This window comes from Leptonotus elevatus, chromosome 8, assembly GCF_054856555.1.
Source record: "Leptonotus elevatus isolate MCC_2025b chromosome 8, RoL_Lele_1.0, whole genome shotgun sequence".
Classification (NCBI taxonomy): Eukaryota; Metazoa; Chordata; class Actinopteri; order Syngnathiformes; family Syngnathidae; genus Leptonotus; species Leptonotus elevatus.
In genome coordinates this window covers 999,675-1,015,973 of record NC_141246.1, presented here as the reverse complement: position 1 = coordinate 1,015,973, position 16,299 = coordinate 999,675, and the positions used below count along the sequence as shown (strand labels likewise).

General features: G+C 40.6%; 2 protein-coding genes and 1 long non-coding RNA gene across 6 annotated transcripts in view; 2 read left to right on the top strand and 1 right to left on the bottom strand.

Moving 5' to 3' along the window:
- The first annotated feature begins 573 nt into the window (after positions 1–573).
- On the top strand, positions 574–3,876 carry LOC147169138 (uncharacterized). 2 transcript variants are annotated; one of them, XR_015095837.1, is made up of 3 exons: positions 574–663; positions 1,141–1,211; positions 3,528–3,876. It is a non-coding gene; the product is annotated as an uncharacterized LOC147169138 (long non-coding RNA). The 2 variants fall into 2 exon arrangements; XR_015095838.1 differs by having other exon boundaries at positions 1,304–3,876.
- Positions 1,480–9,919, bottom strand: LOC147169137 (actin-related protein 2/3 complex subunit 1B-B-like). Of its 2 annotated transcripts, none has more exons than XM_086083334.1 (10): positions 9,781–9,919; positions 6,646–6,763; positions 5,432–5,536; positions 4,659–4,881; positions 4,065–4,172; positions 3,489–3,734; positions 2,720–2,795; positions 2,329–2,528; positions 1,926–2,016; positions 1,480–1,857 (listed from the first exon to the last, which is right to left on the bottom strand). In XM_086083334.1, exons 2-10 carry the CDS (start codon positions 6,707–6,709, stop codon positions 1,819–1,821), a joined length of 1,152 nt encoding a protein of 383 aa, XP_085939460.1. In that variant the 5' UTR covers positions 6,710–6,763; positions 9,781–9,919; the 3' UTR covers positions 1,480–1,818. The 2 variants fall into 2 exon arrangements, with proteins under 2 accessions (XP_085939460.1, XP_085939458.1); XM_086083332.1 differs by lacking the exon at positions 9,781–9,919 and adding an exon at positions 8,614–8,813.
- nup133 (nucleoporin 133) overlaps positions 9,489–16,299 on the top strand; it is a 23,132-nt gene continuing 16,321 nt past the window's right edge. For both annotated transcript variants that reach the window (XM_086083330.1, XM_086083329.1), the window contains exons 1-5: positions 9,489–11,672; positions 12,122–12,237; positions 13,407–13,510; positions 14,232–14,465; positions 15,021–15,191. In XM_086083330.1, coding sequence (XP_085939456.1) covers positions 11,557–11,672; positions 12,122–12,237; positions 13,407–13,510; positions 14,232–14,465; positions 15,021–15,191 — 741 coding nt within the window. In that variant the 5' untranslated portion in view covers positions 9,489–11,556. The remainder of the gene's footprint in view (positions 11,673–12,121; positions 12,238–13,406; positions 13,511–14,231; positions 14,466–15,020; positions 15,192–16,299) is intronic.

Sequence of the window (16,299 nt, the reverse complement as noted above, 5' to 3'; positions counted from 1 at the left end):
TGAGTGCCATCTAAAGGAGGGGAAAATTTTGCATCAGAAAAATGTCACTAAAAGTATGTACAATTACATTGAAACATCTGATTAGATAACATTAATTTTTTTCTGTTATATTAGCAGTAATATGCCAGTTTTTAGCCAGTGTAATTTGCACTGCATCGTGGGAAGTTTAACTGATGACACTCACAAAACACAGTGTTTTACTACTTTTTTTATTGTATTTTTTTTTAAATGCTGTATGTTACTATTTTTTTGGGTGGACGGTTACTGTATTTTATTTTTGCCACTCTTGGCGCATTAATTTTAATTCTGAAATTGAGACTGCTTTTATTTTTGTAACATCGCCTTTGATGGAGAACAGTTGAAGCACTATTTTTTTGGGTGGACGGTTACTCTATTTTATTTTTGCCACTCTTAGCGCATTAATTTTAATTCTGAAATTGTTTGAGACTGCTTTTATTTTTGTAACATCGCCTTTGATGGAGAACAGTTGAAGCACAAGACACTGATGTACGAGGCAGCACTCGTTGGAGAGAGAGAGAGAAGCTCTCTACTAAAAGTACGTATGACTCAAAACAGGAAATTTCAAGGTCGCCATCTTAGAGTCGACATTAAATTGTGACGAGGTTTACAGTATTATACATCAGCAGCAGCTCGTTATTTTCAGCTGAGTAGCAACGCTATCTTCCACCTTTAAGCTAACGTTACCAAGGCTTTGGGAGAAGACATTGGCTACCACTTAAAAATACTTAAATACTTAAAAAATAGGAAGAAGCCTGTCGTACATTATATTGGCTAATGGCTACTTTAATAGCTACTGGCTAAATTCATGACACTGGTTTGCTAGCGTAAACTGCATTTCAGTGACACGTGGTTGGAATTAGTCTTACGTTCTACAGAAATAAGTGTTTTATGTTAGTTGTTTTTTTAAATGGAGCAACGAATGTCTCAATGTAGCTCTAAAGACGAGATGTATTGTAAAGACTGTAGCCACCGACCGCACCGCTAATATTAACCATTTTTGACCATGTTAAAAATGACAGAAACTTGGCTAACTACAGGTTTTCATGTGGGATTGAGATGTGCTCAGATGATTAGGATTTTCCTTTAGAATGATTAGAAGCCCTTTTGTGTGTGTTTTAGATAAATGCAACAAAGTTGACAATAGAAGCAAAGATGACCCTGCCAGCTTCGGCAAGACTTGATACTGCTTGGTGAGATGACTCTTCCCTTTGATTATTTGGGGGTGAATTTTAAAAGTATGGGTCTTTCAATATGTGCAAATGTGTGTGTTTTTGCCTGTCAGGAAACACCTTAATCTTATCCACTACACCACTACAAAATGGCGTGACCCCTCAGTAGGGCACTATATAGGCAGTAGGGTATTCGGACACAGCCACTGTTTGCATCAACCGCGCCTCATAAGAGTGAGAATTAAACAATTATAAGGTAGAATGGAATCAAACTAGAGCAGATGCCACGAAGAATGTCAAGCAACTTTTTTTTTTTATTCATTAAAAGCATATTATTTATGACCAGCATAAGCTTAGAACGAGAAGGACTACTGCCTCTCATAATGGATTATTATCATTATTGTAACTTATAAAATACTGCTTTAAGCATTCAGCCAGGTCTTGCGTCATCAGTACCGTTAGCAGACATCCATGTTAGCGCGTGGAGCTAACACAGGCTGCACGTCTGATTGTTTGACCTAAGCGTAAAAAAATTAAGACCTTTTTAATATATGGCACAGAAGCTTTGTGTATGATGGCAGCGCTTGTCTTCTTCATATTCTCTTAAAAAAGTAAAAGATGAGCCGCTTCACACAATCTTCAGGTTCTTCATTGACGACTCCAGAGTCTGAACACAAGACAGACAACATTTGTCAGCCGCCAGAGTGAGAGACGGTATTTGTGTGTGTGTGTCACCTTGACATCCCAGATGCACATTCCTCCGTCCATGCCGGTGGTGCAGAACTTGGTGCACTGCTTGCGTCCTCCTTGCAGCACTGAGATATGACTGAAACGGCAAAAGATCAACTCGTATAAACACCCTTACCAACTCATTTGCAATGCAGTCTGTACTCGCCATGCTGTACAGTGCATATGGCGACCCCTAGTGGACAAATGTAATATCGGCACCTCAAATGCTTATAATGTTTGATGGTGATGACATACATACACAAATGTAAACACTGTTACTACTTTACAATCTTCAACTCTAAAATGAACTAATTACTGCTTTCCAGATTTGTTCAAAGACCAACAAGCACAATTTCTGCAGGAGCTTGCAATATTTTGGCTAATTAGGAAAAAATCCCCAAATTTGCACCTGATGCTGTTCTTGTGCAGCGTGCTCAGGTCCTTGTCGGTACTTTGGGTCTCGGAGGCACGCCGGTCCAGGTTCTGGAAGCGCTCCCTGGCGCTGATCCCCTTCTGGGCCGCCTGCTTGGGGACGTCCAGTTTCCCTCCGAACGTCAGGCCTCCTTTGGCCGCGTCCAGCACAAAGAGCATGGGGCAACAGTCGTGGCCCTGGAGGGGGACGGGCAAAAATGTTTGGCGAGCGTTGCAATATTCGGAGCACACGTTGTGACAATCGCTGATGATCTTGTCAGAAATCCGTCCACAAACTTGAAAGTCACTTTGAGCCAGGAAAACACCTGCTGCGTGTGCGTGTCAGTATGTGTGTGTGACGTCAACACAGCAGCTCGAGTCGTACTCACAGCGGCGACTAAGCTGCTCTCGGTGATGAATGTGACACACAGCAGAGGAAGCGTGTCGGACCTCAGGCTGCTCACACTGTGGAATTCGGCATAAAGGATAATTACACACACACACACACACACACACACACACACACACACACACACACACACACACACACACACACACACACACACACACACACACACACACACACACACACAAAGGTCAAACTTGTATTTAAAAAAAACTTTATTTTAGTCAGCAATTATTCCAAATCATGTTTTAATGTGTTTTGTATATGTTAGAATATGAATTTCTAATTATTTCATCAAATAAATAATATATACACATTATGCATAAAATGATTATTTAAATTATTCATTAAAAGATAGAAAAATGTTACATGTACATGTAAAATTGTTCATTAGACAATTTTTTACATTGAATAAATGAACCAATACGGCCTAAAATTAATTTCTACATATTAAATGCGTATTTAAAATTATTTTTATTTCATCTTTAAAAATACATCAATTACTTATTTTTTAAAATTGTAAAATGTTAGATATTTGTGTCAAATTGTTTATTTTACCATTTTAATTTTATTATTTACAATAAATAAGTTAATCAAGTTTTAAATAGAATACATATATAGTCCTAAATGTATGTAAAAAGTTTTTGGGGGGTCTTATTTACAACAATAAAATTAAGCTTAAAAAAATGTAAATGTAAGCAATATTTTAATGTGATAAATAACGCAAAGAAATCTACATTTGAAAATCTTACGTGCTGGTCTTGCCGCCCTCTGCGACCGACATGGTGGAGTCATGCGATGTCCACGCCAGACGGTTGCCTGAATTAGAGAAGCAGACGCTGTGCACCCAGCCTCCGCCGCCGCCCACCGCCACTACGCCGGGACCCTCGGCTGCGGAGCCCCCGGACTCGAACAGCATCTCTCCGAAGGGCATCTTGCTGCCCCAGGGCGTGGGGCTCGGCTTCTCCTCCACCTCCTTGATGTAGGCCGAGAACACCCTGCGAGCGGTCAATTCATTAGGTTTACCCGCACAAACTAATGAGACGCAACTCAAAATGGCTGCCAATACAAGATGCAACTCAATATGGCTGCCTTGAAAAAACAAACAAACAATTAAATAAACAAACTTCTAATTGTTGAGTCATGATATTTCACTCCAGTCCTGTAGGTGGCAGTACTGTGAACAACTACCACAGGAGTTGTAGTTACCAATCTATCCATTCTGAACCACATCCCATTAAAAGAGAAAAAAAAGAGTTATTGAGCTGAATTCTACTAAAACTTGGTGGGCCAATCTTTGGTTTTGTGTACACAAAATAGTTTGTTACCTGCATTTGAAATCACACGAGCCGGCGGCCAGCAGGACGTTGTTGGGGTGCCAGTCGAGGCTGAGGATGGTGGAGCGGATGGGCTTCTTGATGTGCTTGCACACCCACCTGGAGGGGTGATGACATCATCAGAGGGCGTCAATTTAAGACACCTCAATGGTCAGCACCATTTCCACCATATTGGATGTGGCAGCTCTGCCTCCTAACTAAGGCAATAAATGACCTGAAAAGTGCATAACTCAAGCATCTTAATCATTTAGCGATTTGGTAACTTTAAATCCGATGATCAAAAATGGTTACATTTTTAGGAAAGTTAAGCAACGAGAGAAGGCTCGAGTGAAAGAGGTTATTATAGTACGTAGAGAAGGTTGTAGTTCTAATGTGAAGGTTCTGGTCTTGATAATTATTAAGTCTTGAGACAAGTCAGTCCACAAGTACCCGGTCCCAAATTTGGCACCTTGTAAGAAAACAAGTACAAAAAGTGCTAAAACATTGAGAAGTTACACGTGTGTAAAAAACAGTTTTGAGAAAGTCAAAAATGGACATTTTGACAATCTGGAACTTTTAGTGCACACTTCGTCTGTGGTCGCTCACCAGTCATTCTCCTGCTCAAAGTAGCAGATGGAGATGAGTCGCGAGCCGCTTCCCACGGAAAACTTGTTCTCCCGCGGTGACCACTTGACGCAGCGCGCCGCCCGGTTGATGCGCAGGATGACCAGAGTGGGCTTCCAGGCGCCCTCCTTCAGGGTCCACACGTACGCGTTGCGGTCGGCGCCGCACGTCACGATGCGGTTGCTGTCGGGCGCCCAGTCCACGCCTGCGGAGAGAGGGATGGGGGCTACTGTTGGATGTTTTTTTTGTGTCTTTCTTCATTTTATATTGCTTTTGATAAAATTATAAAAATAAAAATAAACAATTTCAGAAATGCATTTATTAATTTATTTTATTTTAAAAAAAAATGGTTAGTCACTTTATTGTAAATAAAAATGACAGCAGTCAATTTTACTATATTTTTACTTAAATAAATAGGAACAAACCATTTTACATAATACAAACAAGCTCAACAAGTTAACGCATACGTACATTCAAATCTACAGTAAAGAAAATTTCATAAAATTATTGGTGAATCAATTATTTTTGCATTTGTTAAATAATGGCATCAATAGTAAGAAATCAATTGTATTGTATTATTAATATGGGCATATGATTGTATTTATTCATATATCACTTAACTGGTGAATTGATTTACTGTAAACTTGAAAAAAGCCAAATGAACAATTGTACATGTTCATAATAGACAATTTATTTACTATACGAAACAACTGTCCACTATGTGTGAGATGAATAACTGATTGGTGGCGTCTCACCTGTCACCTGACCGTTGTGCTCCTTGAGCTCGTGGATCCTGGTCCACTTGGTCCCGTCCTTCTTGTAGATGTGGACCTCGTGGTTGTTGGGGCAGATGGCCACTTCTGGGGAAGACACAAACAAACCACGCAAAACTTTCAGGATTTGCAATGGCTTCTTTTGTGCCACTCATTCCAACAGAAGGCGTACAAGCCTCCTGGTCGGTCGCGGGTCACATTGACCCGTTCCAAAGTTTAACAATCGACTGGAAATGCTTTTTTTTTTTTTAAATATAATGTTTTTACGAGAAAACGTATTCTGCTGTCCCTATTTTCATGTACAACGCAGACAAGCACTTTTTGTTATAATGATGAATTTTAGTTAGATTTGTAACACATTTTAGTTATATCGTTCAGGACAACAACATGATTGGGACCACAAAGGAGTGCGCTACTGTTAGCATAATGCTAGCGACAGGCATTATTCATGCGACTGACATTGTTCGCTTGACTGTGTTTGCCTGCAGACGACTCACAGGAAGTGTTTGTGCGAGCGCTCATCGACTTCACGGCAACTGCCTTGCGTCCGCTTTGTACGGTGAATCACAACCGCCATATATGGCCTGTTGACTGCCGCTAAATGACAACAACACACGGAAACCACTTCAAATGACTCAGAAATGATGTCAGACCTATGCTGCGGTTTTCATCGCCTCGAACTTGTGTGAGTGTACTTAAGTCGTCCCAAGATATACAAGAAAACAAACAAAGAAAATTCACAATTGCTCATTTTTCAGGCATGCAACTTTCTGTTTTTTTTTTTGTTGGTTTGGTCTGAAACGATCATAAATGTAGTTTTTGAAACAATATTGGAATAAAGAAAATATCTACAGTATATATTAATATTAAATGAAAAATCTTCATAATTTTCATTAATTTTTCACCTCTGGGTTTCAAGTCAGATAGCTAGATAGATAGATTAGTACTAATGTAGTCTTCACAGGCATTCAGGTTATTTTTGGTTTGAAAAATGAATGTGGTCCAGTCTGACTCTGTGCTGTAGCTTTTCACTTTAACTCCATCTCATTGGATAACAAAAGCAAACTCAAAAGAGTTTTTGTGTGGACCGGGCCTCAATCGCAGGAAACAGGAAATGCCTTTGCCCGCCTGCGAGCCAATTGCAGCAGTCCGACTCTCGCTGATGAACACAAATGTCAGAGGAAAGGGAAACTCACGGGTTCCATCTTTGTTCCAGGCGTGGCAGCTAATTGGTTCCAGCAGGAAGCTATGGAAGGCCATGGCCAATCAGAGAACTACACTAGATGCAAACCAGGAAGTGGCCTGAGGAGGAACCTGGTGGACAAACACACACGGACACACACGCAAAGTTTGTTTTACTATCTTTGTGGGGCCATCTCATTGACATAATGCATTTCCTAAACCCTTCCCCTTAATCCCAACCATCAAAAATGATTGCCTAGCCCTGTTTCTTACCCTAACCTCAACCATAACCCAATTCAAACCTAAACTCTCAAACCAAGTCTTGACCCTCAAAAAGAGGTCTGAACTTGTGGGGACCACCAAAATGTCCCCACAATTTCAAGTCTGTCCCCACAATGGTAGTTAAACCTGGAAAAACACGTGTGTATGGGCCCCACATTGTAGCAAAGACAAAAGTACAAACTTTATGCTAGTATTCCACCCTTTTTCTGGAAACAAAATACTACTTTTACTGACTCTTATCATTTTTAACATTAATATTCTGCTTCAGAAAAAAAACCCTTAAGTATATATTTCAGTAATATTGTTGTTTTTCTTTAAAAAAAAAAAAAAAAAGCTCATTATATTAGAATTGTTTTTTTATGAAATTATGTTTATTCTTTTGTTAGTCCACCTCTCTTACTTCTCAATAGGAAAAAAGTCCCACAACTTAATACATTAATAAATAAATTATTTCCAGCTAGAATCTATGATAGATTATGACCGATCAGAGGACAAGACTGGACGCAAATCAGGAAGCTGCACGAGGAGGAACAAACACATAACGGTCACACCTAAAAGAAAAACGGAAGTTGGCATGCTTAACAGGGGAAGTTTTTCATTACTGAAAAAAAAGGTCCGTTGTTTTTGTTTTTTTTTTAAACCTAATCTAACCCAAAGAATCTGCTAATGTAATCCAGAACAAATGTGATTTTATCCTCGGGTCATTCTAGGTTTGCCTTTTAGCCCATAGGCAAGCTCTCTGGTCTTCATGTTTGCTTGCATGCAAATGCAGTTTGCACACACACACAAACTTGAAACTTCACCAGTCACGCCACTCTTCGACATCAGTCCCAACTCATCAAGATAGTTTTCATTGTATTTTTTTTTTTTGAGTTTTCATTGTATTCATGTTTTCATTAGGCTTTTTTTTTTTAAGAGTAAAACCAAAGAGGCGACCGTGTATCATAACTTACTGTTTTTTTTATTTTTTTTTATGGATAGTGGTTTGAGTGGGGGTGGGCAGTACAGTACAGTACTGTACATTCACACACCCTAGCCCAGTGTGGTGCCATGCCTGGGGACAGGGTTAGAATTTAAAATAATAATAAAAATTCTCTCATTATACATAGTAAGTTTGTTGAATTTTTTAATGCTTTATTTTTATTACATTTTGTCTTAGTTTTATTTGTTATTTATTTGTTTTTGTTTTTTTTAATAAATGGAGTGTTAGAGTGCAAGATTAAAAACTATAGTGTATTATAAACTACAATTCTCAAACGACTGTTTTACTTTATTACTTCTTTACTGACGTAATGGTGAAATAAATATATTCAAGTCAACCAGGAAAGTTGCACATAAGATATTAATTGCCCAAAACGAATGACATTTTCACTATAGTTAGTTCGTTTTACAACCGTATGAAGCATCGGTTAGTTTTAATTAAACTTTTTTTTTTTTAATATTTAATCATTTTATTTTCAATACTGCTTTATTCTCTTAACACCCAGATTTACTCTCACTTTAACATCCTTCATTCTCGTGCAATTTAACCGAACGTCAGGAACGACGCAAAGGCTCGCAACCCCCAAACAACAAACTCCCGTTAACCCCAAAACAGGAAGTGAGCTGTGTGACTTGACGAAACCAGGCAGAAAGTTGACACTAATTTCTCACTCTCTCGCGTGTTTGTATGCGTGTGTTAAAGCATTATTGCTACTCACCCCGATGGCAGGAGAAGAGTTTTGTTTAATTTTATTTTATTTTTTTTTAGGTCGGCGGGGTCTTTCAGGTGGGGAGGGGGGGCTGCTCTGCTTCGCGGACTCTGGCCAGTCAACACGAACGCCAACGACGACACTGAAGCTGAAGTTGGGGAGGCGAAAGAAAACGAGAGACAAAGCAAGAGAGGGAGCCCGGAGGCGGTGAAAGGGCGGGGGGAAGTGAACAGGAAGTTGAGCGCGAGAATGGAAAAGATATTTGGGGGCACACACAAGCGCACAAAAAACTCGTGGGCTGCGTCCGAATGTCCGCCCTTATCCCCTAACTCCTCATTCACTACTTAGCCGTCCACTTTATAGTGGCTTAATATGTAGTGCCCTCATTCTGTTTGGCGATTCGGACAGCCAGCTCACTACTTTTTCGTCAAATATAACGTGACCACCGTAACTGTCATGACGCACCGGCGCATACATCTCCGACTATTTATTGTGAATGGGAATGTTTTAAAACTGTTCATTAGTTATTTTGTTGTAAATATTTTCAACTAAAACGAGTTAATTGTTTCCGTTGTATACATTTAAATCATCCTTTGATTCCTGCGCTTCTCTGTCACGCGCGCCATGTTTTTTTTTCATACTCGCAATGCATTGTGGTCTATATCAACCCGTTTGAGTGAACATCGATGTACACTACTTTTCAGAGTGTATTGTGGGTCATTTTGAGTGCCCTACATTTTTTGCTCCCTTGACATTCGGACACCACTACAAAATGGCGTGACCCCTCAGTAGGGCACTATATAGGGAGTAGGGGTGCACATTCGGACACAGCCTTGGGAAGCAGAAATGCACATAAGAAGAGAAGGGAGGGGGATGTGGAAAATGGGGGAGGGAAGGGAGAGGCTGCTGTCAATACATGAGATCATTGGCTGCTTTGCTCTCTCTTTTTTTCCTTCTTTTTTTTTTTTTTGCACAACATCAGCAGTGTCTGTTCAGGGTTCTCGCCACTGCCCAGACTAAATCTTGGTTCTTCTTCAGCCCTGAGAACTACTACGACAGACCCCCCCAAAAAGAAAACATTACTTCCCTTGTGAACGAACTACAAGTGTTTTATTGGTGGAAGTTGGAACAGTGGCCGTTTCTCAATATGCATTCGTGTCCGTACTTACTACTTACGTCATTGTGATGTCTTGAAACGTCATCAGCCGCGGCCCAAGTGCTGTTCCAATTGCAAGTACGCAAAAAGCCATAAGGGTCGAGCAAAGAACGGACGGAATACCCGGATGTTATTCTTACTGCGCGCTTCCTGGTTCTGATGCGTTGCCGTAACTGTGCACCACGTGACTAGATGTTGCATATTTATGATTAAAATATTAGTATAATTTGAAATGATATATGGAATTTATCCAATTTAGGATTCTATTGGGGAAAAAAAGTTCTGGAAAGACACCGATTTGAGTTGCAGCTTTTGATCTGATTCTCCTGAAATTGTGGTACATCTAAAAAAATGATATTTGAATATATAGTAAATCCTATTTAATACAGGTGCGTATGGTAGGTAAACAGATATATCTGTCCTCTGTGCAATTCACAGTTGTGACTGCCTGTGGTCCAGTTTGGAGACGACATGGTTGATATCAGGTGTCACATTTCTATTCAACAAGAACGTTCCAAAATTAATTAGCTATAATTTGATTCATCATATAATTGTATGTAAACGTTTGTAGTCTTGCACTGCACACATCATGATAATCCATGATAAAAATGAATACCGTACTACAATTTTTTTGTTCATTTGCAGTAGTGTTATGATGAATACATTTTTCTCGTGTGTTGATTCTATTGGAAGCATTTATCGACGTATATTACCTTTAATTTGTATAATTATTCTCTCGAAGTCTCTTAAAAAATAGAACATTTGTCTTGTACCTTGCCTTACTATCTCTTTATGTATAGGCTTCATGTTTTATATGTAAAGCGATGAGAGTTTATTTAAAAAAAAAATATATATATTAAGTGTTAATGGTTAAATGTTATGCTTGTTTAATTTTCAGAGAATATGACAGATGGTCAAATCGATTTCTTTAGCACTCTTGACTTTAACTTGTTATGTTTTCACAATTGTTCAGATATACTGGTTGTGATCTAGTAATTTATTTAATTTTTTAATCATATACAACATAACAATTGATTTTGGTTTGAAAGTTAAGCTATTTTAGACTGATGCATTAATTCATATAAAATGATACAGCTTCATTAAAGACCTAATGTGTTCTTCCTAGTGCCATCTAGTGGTCAAAGAATAGCATTAGAAGCACGCACTTATTTTGCATGAGCAAATGAGCATCTTGGCCAGCGACGCCAGAGCAAGCCGGAATTAGCCTGATCAGCTAACAAGAGTGGCTAGCGGGATTCAGTCAGAGCCATAGGCTGGAGTGGCTAACAAGCAACTAGTTATATTTCGCCGTAGAGACAGAAAAATAACAAAACGCAGCAGAGAAATCAATGTACAGTATTACAGATAGGCGGGTCTAGCAAATGGCAACGTAAGAAGGCCGTCCATGGCTTCACTTCTCCTGACGGCATGCATGTGGTGTACTTCCGGACTGTCGGATGTTACGTGACGATGTCTCGAGTTATTTGTGTTTTTGATGTGTGACAACGTGGTTGGCTTGTCGAAGTGCCTTGCTGTTTTATTTTTATTTTTATGTTTGTCTTTTTTTATTTGTAACACATGTTAACTCTCATCGAGAGTTAGTAAAAAAAAAAATTGGGGGGGGGTGTAATACAAAAAAGTGGTTTACTTCCGTGGCATGTTGATGACGTACATTCCAAGCGACTTCACCGCGCGCTATTCGTTCGAGAGAGTTGACGGCTGCGAAAGAAAAATGAGCGTTTGAGTTAGTTTCGCTGCTAATTAGTTTCTTTGGATAATTGAGCATCACGGCACTGATGTTTTCTCCACGTTCCGGCCCGAGTTCGGCCCTCCGGCAGCAGAACAAAACCCCGTCTCGGAGAACGTCCAGCAGCCTGCTGCTCACACCGCGGAGGACACCTTTGTCGGCGAGGTAACGATCGCTTACTGTACCCGACTTCATTTTCTCGATGTACTTTTAAATTCTTCTTCTTTTTTTACTTTACCTTATTAGTTTCAATGATAAATCAACAAACTATTGACAACATCTGATATTGACCACACCTGGGGCGGTTCCATGTCGAGATTTTTCGTTTAGGGCAATCACATACAAAGATAATGGATGAAAAAACTCCCCAAATATGTACGATATATTATGTTGTGTACAGAGAAACAAACATTTACGTTTACACCTTTGGACGATTGAGAGTCTCCAGTAATAGAAATCCCTCGATTTGGGGATCTGTACCACAAGATGGCGTCAAAGCCCAGTCTAAATAAGACAGTAGTACAGTGAACTCAACTGCTTAATCATTGTTCGGTTTTTGTAAGCTAGTAGTGCATCCTCTGTTAACCTCTGACAAAAAGTGTGTGTGTACACAGACCTACGCCAACTCGCGAGCAGAGCCATGCCATCTCCGACGACCTCAACTATGACGTGCAAACGTTTGGCTCTTTGCTTCCTGTCAAAGTGATGGAAGCGCTGACCGTGCTCAATGGTAAGCCATGTGTTTGTCTGTTTCTGCGGATATTAAAAAAAACAAACAGAAAATGTTCTTATTTTTTATATCGGATAAAAAAAATGATTGAATTAGAACAGGTTCAAAACCAAAAACTTTTTGAGATTTTGCCTGAAAAAGGCGGCAAAAATTACATGAGGTTGAATGGGGGAAAATGGTGACTTCTCCTCGCTTGAAGTCAAATAAAAGGTAGTAAATGACGACTTTGCCAGACAAAAGTGGGTATGTCTAAAAGAAGACACTTGTGACTACAAAAGTTTAGTGTGCAGCGATTGTGGCCACGGTGACGAGTTGATCTGAGATGTTAAAAGCCCTTTTTTCTCGATTTCGCTCCCTCTCTTTAAACGCACGCAGGAGGGCAAGTGTACATTTCTTATCAAAAAGTTTGACACCAAGCTAAAGCTGGGAAGAGTGGCAACAAAATGAGTTAAAAATCACATCTCTCGGTTAATGTATGCGCGCACAGCATGGCTTGGACCGCTGTACTGTTTTATTTTTTTTACTCTCCATTCACTTGATTGAGGAATTTTGGGATACAAAACAGGGGATTGTGGGAAAACCGGGAGTTTTTCGGAATGAGAAAAATGGAAGCGATTGTCGTGTGAATTTTTGGAATATGTCGACGTTTGAATGTCAAGAATCGGTTGAGAAATGTGGAAGGAGTAGCACGTCAAAAAAGTGCGAGGAATAAAATGGAAAGTTGGACGGTGTGGAATAACTGGAAGCCTTCACACAATAATAATAAACAGGAAGTGGTGTAGAAAAACACATGTGTGAAGGCCACTGCCAATTAACAGCCTTCACACAATTAACAGCCATTAGCCAATCAGAGGCCGAGTAGAGCAGGTCTTGTTTTCAAATAGTGCGATGATAGTATTTTCTTGTCGCAAAGAAAATTTGAACATGTTTAAAATGTACTTGCGACAAGAAATACGGTTTGCGACCATAAAAAACTCTTTGCGAAGTTCTTTGCAACCTTTTGTAACGATGATCGAACCCTGATGGAAAAAAAACATGCACTCCATGCGCTCGCACTGTGTAATGTTGTCACTTGGGGACTTTCTTGAAACGTAAGACCTGAGACTTCTTGTGATTTTATTATTCCTCCCTGTGTGCCGCATAATGATGTCTGTGTGTTTGTCCTCCAGGCGAGGAGCAGATCTCGGTGAAGGTGAGCGAGAGTGGCTGGGCTTGGTTGGTTTGCGGAGACAGACTCATCATCTGGAAGATCTGCCAGACGGCCGTGGCCAAGGTGCGTCGACATTTCGTACGCGATTACTCTTCCGCCAGCGAACAAACAGTATTAGCAGGGGTGGGCAGCTTGGGTTTCTGCCGTAATTATTAGAATGAATGGTAATGAGCTGGGCCCCTGCAATTTGGCCAGCCAATGAAATGGACGGGTTTCCAGCCAATAGGAGCACGCCAAGCCCTTTTCTGTCAAGGCTGGAGTGTATGGAGAGTGTTGTGGCGGCCACGGCTCAGAGTGGAGAGACGGTCGCTCGGTAACCAGAAGGTTGGCTGTTGGATCCCCGCTCTCCCCAAGTTACGTGTCGTCGTGTCCTTGGGCAAGGCACTTCACACGCATCGCCCCCAGTGCTACTCACACTGGTGTATGGAAGGTGCGACTGTTTGGTGGTGCATGAATAATGTATCCATTCCGCTTCTTTGAGTGTCTAGAAAAGCGCTATATAAATCCAATGCATTATTATTATTATTATTAAGTGCACAAAAACTACACTTAGGCAGTGATTCTTTCACTCACCACTAGAGGGAACCCACACACAACTATTATTACTCGGCCCACTTTGAGAAACACTGTCCTCGTCCATGAGCTCTTGAGCCCCCAAGTTTTCCCATCCCTGCCCTCGATGTTCACAGTTGATGTCTCACAAGATTTTGTGATTTCGACCGTGATATTTGAACCCCCCGTCGAGTGACTTTTGTGGGTACCGCAATTTTTTTGTTTGTTGCAGCTGTGCATGTGCAAGGAACTCCAGCTGCCCGCCAGCCAGTACGACTACACGGCCGAACACGTGGCCGTGACGTCGGCCGGCCCGCTGGACGCGGCGCCCGTGCGGGCCGTGTCCGTGCTCGCCGTGGCGGCCGAGGGCGCCGCTCGCTTGTGGCCCAGCCTGTCTCAGGAGGGCAACTACGTGGAGGCCGACCTGGACCTGGGCGACCTGTGCTCCTTTGTGGTGGCGGTCGCCGTAAGACAAAACTTGTTGCTTCAGCTTTCCCTCACTTTTTGCCGCCGATACGTGATGGCCCGCAATAAGTCGACATTATACTAGACAACATAGACATCGTAAAAATCTAACAAAAATGTAAATGAGCTTAATATGACTATAATTACAGTGAAAATGTCTTTTGTTTTTGTCTTTGTGAATATGATAGATGAGCTTTTGGGGTTTATTTAAAATGGGTAAAATTTGGGTATTATTGTACATTTGTACAGGAAAGGAAAGAAGAATTCATTTTATTCTGTATATTCCAAAGATCTATTATTTTTATTTTATTTTTTATTTTTATTTTTTTTACTCACATTTTTTATTGAATGTAAAATACTCTAATTAACTGAGAAATAGATCAATTATTACTGCCGGTTTAATGCCGTGCCAATTTAGCATTCCTGGCATTGGCGCGTTTATTGGTTATTATTGATGCTCGTGGAGTTTCAGTTAGTTTCCGAGTTGAGTCAATATTTACCGCAGCTGGCTGGTGGCTGATGTTTTGTCCACTCGGCGTTCTTTCCTCCTTGTCAGGGCGGCAGCTTCGTGGCGACTTCGGCTCAGAGTCGCATGTTGCGCGTTGGGATCGACGCTTCCGGAAGGCTGCAGTGCAGAGCGCTGCAAGAGGGCCAGGGCGTGTTTTCTGGCATCGGACGCCGCGTGTCCAGCCTGTTCAGCATCCTGTCGCCGCCCGCCAATGACACCGTGAGTGCTTTCATCATTCGATGCGGGGCTGAAGGATTTTAGGACAAAATTGCAATGCGATTTATTTATTTATTTATTTATTTATTTATTTATTTATTTATTTATTTATTTATTATTTATTATTATTATTTTATTATTATTATTATTATTATTATTTATTTTATTTTATTTATTTATTTATTTTTTATTATTTTTTTTATTTTTGGTAAATATTGCGATTTTGATTTAATTAGCGATTTTCTTCGCATTCGGCTTTTTATCCGCAATGTACAGTAGCGTTTCCAAACATGACTGAAAATGACATGCTATCAAAATATTAAAAGCTATTACTCGAATAATGCAAAAACACAAAAGAAAATGGTTCAAGTTAAAAACACTGTCCAACCATTTGACTCCGAAATAAACACTTCTTCAAGACCGGATGTTTAAACGTGACCTTCTCAATCTACGCCTCCGGGCTTCTGTTAACGTGTGGTGGTGATCGTCATCGTCATCTTCTCAGAGCAATAAATACATTGCGAAATGACAATACACACAAAACCACCCTTGAAAAATGATTTTTTTCTCTGTACTTTACTTTATAATACGCCCCCGGGTTTACTGATATTGATTACTTGCTTTCATCGACCAAAATCTATGAAGAGATTTGTCTGAAAACTCACGAATGCTGAGTTTACAGCACACAATATGTCACGATGATCTAAAAATGGCTGCTACTGTACCTGATGCAAGAATGTCCCTCAAATGTACTACGAAATCATAATTGCGCAACATAAATTGAGAATTTGTTTCAGGGAAGAGTTGACATAAACCATTGGTTAGTTTATAAATGCTGTATTGCTTTAAGGTCTTTCAAAGTATTTTTAAAATTGCGTTTTCCAAAACGTTGAGAGGAACCAGTTGAGGTGGCTGGGGCATGTGGTTCGGATGCCTCCTGGGCGCCTCCCTGGGGAGGTGTTCCGGGCATGTCCTACCGGCAGGAGGCCCCGGGGACGACCCAGGACACGCTGGAGAGACGACGTCTCACGGCTGGCCTGGGAACGCCTCGGGATCCCATCGGAGGAGCTGGCTGAAGTGGCTGGGGAGAGGGAAGTCTGGGCTTCCCTGC